The 6,531-nt window shown below is 48.1% G+C and overlaps 1 protein-coding gene across 1 annotated transcript; it reads left to right on the forward strand.

Annotated features, from left to right (window-relative positions):
• The first annotated feature begins 135 nt into the window (after positions 1-135).
• On the forward strand, positions 136-2,540 carry LOC106807792 (defense protein l(2)34Fc-like). The gene is made up of 3 exons (XM_014810244.1): positions 136-432; positions 857-1,076; positions 1,876-2,540. Exons 1-3 carry the CDS (start codon positions 237-239, stop codon positions 2,096-2,098), a joined length of 639 nt encoding a protein of 212 aa, XP_014665730.1. The 5' UTR covers positions 136-236; the 3' UTR covers positions 2,099-2,540.
• The last annotated feature ends 3,991 nt before the right edge of the window (positions 2,541-6,531 follow it).

The following is a 6,531-nucleotide window of genomic DNA, read 5'->3' on the forward strand; positions in this document are numbered from 1 at the left end:
ATAGATAGATAGAGAGAGAGAGAGAGAAAGAGATACGACACGAGTCATATTCGGCTGTGAACCGTCCTGGAATCGTCAAGGTCGCGAACACGGATGAATAAGTTTCGTAACACGTGATGAGAACAGTGACGCATCCCTCGCGGACATGCCCACACAGCGCTCAGTGCTCCCGTAGCTAGCGACCGCCTGCACGCGTCTGACTGCTGTCACCTGCCTCTTCAGGACGAGCCGACATCATGCATGCTAGAGTACTCTGCGCAGTGACGGTTACCTTTGCGCTGATCGCATCGGTAGCAGGCTACCCGGACGGTGCACCAGATACGGCGTGCGATAACTTGCAGCCGAAACACGGCACGAACGCGCAGACTAGCTCGCCGCCGTTCAGCATTGACGTCGACTCCACAAGCTATGCCGCAGACCAGATGCTGGCTGGTGAGTGAGAGCGTACTGTGTGTGTCCGACAATCTCGGTGCACGCGTGGTTAGGCCAGTCCGTGCAGAATGTTATTATGTACAGCGCATTTACGTGCTATACATCACTCGCTCTACGTCAATAAACAACACAAACAACAAACATTGTTAAATATTGTTGCTTGTGCGAGATGTTAGATCGATATGTTAGCTTACTAACCAACAGTGTGAAAGTGTAAAGGTGCAACGTAAATCCAATTTGTAACTGTATGACTACCTACACATTCTTATGCATGCAACCCAAATATTTTTATTTTTGAAATTCGTCATCTTGCATGTACCTGATATGCATTCCATTCGAAATGTCCATGTCTTCTTGCATAGAACCGCATTTTTTTACGCTAAATCGTATTTTTTACGCTAAATCGCCAATTCTTTTTGTATAGTTACCGTGAGAGGTGGCCCTCGATTTGAAGGACTGATGTTGCAAGCACAAGACAGTAACAACGATCCGGTTGGATCATTTACCTCGGTTCCGAACGGACTAAAGACTTTGCAATGCGGCGGCACTACGGACACGGTGACACAGTCCTCAAAGTCTAGGAAAACGACAAAGACTGTTACGTTCAGGGCACCCTCCTCGGACGTCGGAAATATTAAATTCGTGTAAGTTGAAATCTCTTTAATAGAGATAAACTATCTCTTTCATTTTTACGCTGCCGTTATTCGTCCTCCCCCTTCTCCGCCGCCGCCGCCGCCTTCTTCTCTTGCTCTTCATCCTTCTCATTTTCTCTCTCTTTTTCTCTATTTTCCGCCCTCTCTTTTTTGATCTTTCTCGTTATCGCTCTCCTATCACGCCACCCTTTCTCTGGGTCTTATCCTCGATTTCCCCGTCTCTCACTTCCTTTCTGTTTCTGTCCATCCCTCGCGTATCTTACTTTATTTATATCTTACAATCTTACATGAAAATCTTCTTTATCAATACATGAATCTACGATCGTATAATAACCGTATATATTTCAAACAGATCACTGTGTACGCACGCCGATACATCACTGGTCGTACGGATCACGTATTACATCACGTATAAATAGACTGGATATAGTTTTCCTAGTAAATTCATGATTAGGAATCAAGGGACTCTGGAAAAGTGTCGCCAACGTCAGAATCTAACAAATGCACACACGAAAAACGTTACTGCGGCATTACGAACAACGTAAACCTTAATTGGGATTCTTCATAAAGCTGATGACGCGTGCTCAGCATATATGCCTAATCTGTAATCATTATGAACATGGATCACACAATGTTTCGTATATTAGATACTGCAAGATTATTTTCGAGTCGGGGAATTAACACGTTCAACCAGAGGACAGGGTAACATGGAGCGGTGCGTGTTTCCTTCCTGAGACGCAATTCATGGATGCGTCGATAATGTTTCATTGTGTTTCGTCTTATCACACAGTGCCACCGTGGTGCAGTCCTATTCCAAATACTGGATGGTAGTGTCTGACTGCATCTCTGGACCAAGCGGGACATCAACAGGTTGCGGCGGAAGCAGCAACGGTGGCGGGGGTGGAGCCGACGGGCAATCAAATGTCGGGAATGGTGATGACGACGACGACGACGATGAAGACGACAGTGACAGTGACAACAGTGACATCGACAGTGACTCCGATGATGACTAATAATTCATCGCCATGACAACGTCCCAGCACAACGAATACCTTTGTATCGCAAAATCGAATCGTGCACCGAAAACGTATCGAAGAAAAACATACCCAGAAGTGAGGAATAGAATATTGCGCATAATAACAATGACAAGGGTAAAAAAAATCGTAGTCGAAAAAAAAGTTGTTGTCAATTTTTATATAGAGTACATAGTTGTCATTTGTGATTGATGTACACGATTTGATTTATTAATAATTACGAGAGTTATATTGAAAGCATGATATAACGCGGTTTAGCATTTAGCGATTAGATTCTGTTGGGAATATTTCTTCTCCGTGTGAGAATATGCTGACTTTAATGACGTCAACGTAAAAATCTTTACACAAATCCCAGATTGTTTAGGCTCTAGCTGTCTAGTGAATAAAAATGGTGTTGGATTTTGACATTTCCGAAACGAGATTCATTGCTCATACATTTCATCTATTATTTCATTTGTTTCCTGTTTTTATCGTTCTGTTACTTTCTCTTCTGGCTACACTCGCTCTCATTAACTGCACTGGTGAACAGCAAGCGAGAGGAACTCAAAGCATGAGAAGGGAGTTTGATCCTGTCGTGTAATTGCGCCATCGCGCCATTTTTATGTTTGAAACGGGATCCAAATACAATGCTGAAAAATCTCAAAAACAATCTCACAACAGTTTCAAGTGAAGGTTGGAATTTGAATCTGTAGTCATTAAGAATGATTAAACTGTATGTCGTGTATGCGCCGAAACTCTCTTTCGAACGAATATTTTTAATTAACACTTGTTCGATGCTTACTCAGGCCTGCTGCCCATGGACGCCCTCTACTGTTGTACACCATCTATAGAGATCAGTGGCATCGACACACACGCGCGCGAACCTACGCCCACGCGCACACGCATACGCCCACGCGAGAATACATACTTACGTACGCACGCACGCGTGTACGCACACACGCATGCGCACGCGAACACTGCGCCCACGCGAGAATAGATACACACGTACGCACGCACGCGTGCACGCACGCACGCACGCATGCGCACGCGAACACTGCGCCCACGCGAGAATATATACACACGTACGCACGCACGCGTGCACGCACGCACGCATGCGCACGCGAACACTGCGCCCACGCGAGAATAGATACACACGTACGCACGCACGCGTGCACGCACGCACGCACGCATGCGCACGCGAACACTGCGCCCACGCGAGAATAGATACACACGTACGCACGCACGCGTGCACGCACACACGCATGCGCACACATACACACATACACACCGCGTTGCACGCACGCAGCAACCAGCGCACGCGAACACTGCGCCCCACGCTAGAATATATACACACGTACCACTCAACGCGTGCACGCACGCACGCAGCCATGCGCACGGCGAACACTGCGCCACCGAGAAAATAATCAGCACACGTACACAAACGCACGCGTGCACGCAACGCAACACTGCGCGCCACGTAAAAATAAGATACGCCACGCACGCGTCACGCACGCCTCCCCCAAAACCGGCCCAAAAAAAAAAAATGCCCCGGCCACGCCGAACACTGCGCCCACGCGAGAATAGATACACACCGTACGCACGCACGCGTGCACGCACACAACAGCATGCGCACGCGAACACTGCGCCCACCGAGAATAGATACACACGTACAGCACGCACGCGTGCACGCACGCACGCACGCATGCGCTACGCGAACACTGCGCCACGCGAGAATATATACACACGTACACAGCGCACGCGTGCACGCTACGCGAACACTGCGCCCACGCGAGAATAGATACACACGTACGCACGCACGCGTGCACGCACGCACGCATGCGCACGCGAACACTGCGCCCACGCGAGAATACATACACAGGTATACGCACGCACGTGGGCACGCATGCAAATACATGTACTGGACGCGGAATGTGACCTTCGCTAGCTCGCACACAGTGCCTAGACGTCTTGGTTCACGCTACGGCCAAATGCTGTTACCATCGTCAAGTCACTCCAAGTCACGATAGATAAGTATTTTGCATGTCACACACATACACACACGCGCACGCACGCACAAACGCACGCACGCACGCACGCACGCACGCACGCACGCACACACACACACACACACACACACACACACACACAGAGAGAGACGCGCGCGCTAACAATTACATATCTAAGGAGCAGAGAACAACGAACACAAATGTCGCCTTTCTACATGGCGCTCAAAACAAAGATTGCGGAGCTGAGAGGCGGGGGAGCATAGGGTGTAGAGAGGGAAGCGGAGGAACCATTAAAATATTAATTCATTCACTATTTTGCACAGTTCGCTGTTTTTGCCCCCCCCCCCTGTTATAAAATCCTGGCTACGCCACTGGCGAACCCATGTATGTAGGAGATAAGTGGTTTCCCCTCCCCACGCCAGGTAAATCGCGAGTGTAACGGGCGTGCCTATACTACCTTCACCTCGTGTTCCCCTGGTCGCCCATGCGAGTGTGAGAACCTGCAATCGTTTGTTTGCTCAGCGAGTAACAGCCTCTCTCCAACTTGGCCACGGAAATGCCGCTCACCTTGAACAGCAGCGATAGCAGTACACAGCGCTATCATAATGCGATATAATACGAAAAATAATATGGCAAATGGAAAAGACGCCACAAAGCTCTTGTCTCTATGGCGGCCGGACTGGGTAAACGCGTAACCACAACCGGTGTTCTTCTTCATTTTGAAGGTGACGAGGTCTCCGGTAATAGTTCAGGATTTGGGCAGTTCCACCCTGCGGGGTGCGCGGTGGGCTACGAGCCAGCTTTTGGACTTATGAATTTATTTGTGTGATCGCTTTTCCTTCGAGCGGAAATACAACACACCGAATTGGGTTTGGAAATTAATGCAAGTATACAATTAATACGAAGCAAGGAATACACAACGCAAGTCTTAGGACAGTAATACGATCACGAGCCACACACAGTCGGGTGTCTCCCGACGTATCTACACGAACTGAATCCTAACGCGACTAGACGCGACTAGGTTTTATCTTATGTTATTACAATAATATCAGGAGTGAATAATAGAGACTCCTGAGATGACTGAAATGAGATCTGAGACCAGATTGCTGATGATGATAACTGAGATGATATAACTGAGATATGATAACTGAGATCAGAGACTGACTGAGATAATCATGCAGGAGTGAATAATAATCTCTATTATTTACCCCTGATAGTATCAATGGCGCGCACTAGCATCTGGTTGGGCCACGCCAGCAGACAGTAAAGCCCGGCGCACATTGCCGAACATTTTGCTCAAAAACATTATCGTAGCAATGTTCCATGATATGTTCGCAATGTACGGTGAAAAAAGTCGCCGAACATTTTGCTCAAAAACATTATCGTAGCAATGTTCCATGAAATGTTAGGCAATGTGCGGTGAAAAAAGTCGCCGAACATTTGTTCCGAACAATGTTTCTATAGATCGGAAATGTTTGATATCTCGAACATTGTTCGTCGAATGTTCGTCAATGTGCGCTGAATGTCAAAGAATTCTAGGAACATTTGTAAATGCCTATCACGCCGATTGGCTACACGCCGATCACGTGACTCTTTACAACACAGCTACTAGAGGGCGCCACGAGGTTGTTCGCTGCAAAATGTTCGGCAATGTGCGCTGAGCAATTATTCACCCGCATATTGCCAGACACAAAAAAATCGGTTCGGACGAGCATTTGTTCGGGAAAATGTTCGGCAATGTGCGCCAGGCTTTAGCTGCCATACCGGAGTAACCGCCGTACCGCACCGCCGTACCGCCGTACCGCCGTAGCTGCCGTACCGGTATAACGAGTATACACTGAGAAACGCACCGCGCGAGTGATCTATCATTCTATTCTCATTTTTTATTACGGCGATAAGAAAAGACAGAGTGTGTGATAAGAATGAGATACGAATGTGAATTGGATGTTTCAATAAACAAACATGATGAAGCAACGTTCAGTAACTATTTCACTTAGGTTTTTTTGAATGAGAATTACTTAGAGTAGACGAAGTATTTCCAGAGCACGACAATACTCTGTTGGAACTCGAGCTACAGCGCTCGCATGGAGAGTCGGGCGCACCTCCCAGAAGTACCATACAGTGATGCGTGAGCGGTGTGTGCGTGTGTGTGTACGTGTGTGTGTGTGTATGTGTGTGTGTGTGTGTGTGTGTGTGTGTGTGTGTGTGTGTGTGTGTGTGCGCGCGTGTGCGTGTGCGTCTGCGTGTGCGTGTGTGTGTGTTTGTGCGTGTGCGTGTGCGTGCGTGTGTGTGTGTGTGTGTGTGTCTGTCTGTGCGGGCGTGTGCACGTACATGGGTGTGTGTGTGCGTGTCTGTCTGCGCGAACGTGTGTACGTGCATGCAGCGGCGTAGCTAGGATTTTTTCAGCGGGGGGGGGGCTACTGGGGG

Source organism: Priapulus caudatus, unplaced genomic scaffold (genome assembly GCF_000485595.1).
Source record: "Priapulus caudatus unplaced genomic scaffold, Priapulus_caudatus-5.0.1 Scaffold234, whole genome shotgun sequence".
Classification (NCBI taxonomy): Eukaryota; Metazoa; Priapulida; class Priapulimorpha; order Priapulimorphida; family Priapulidae; genus Priapulus; species Priapulus caudatus.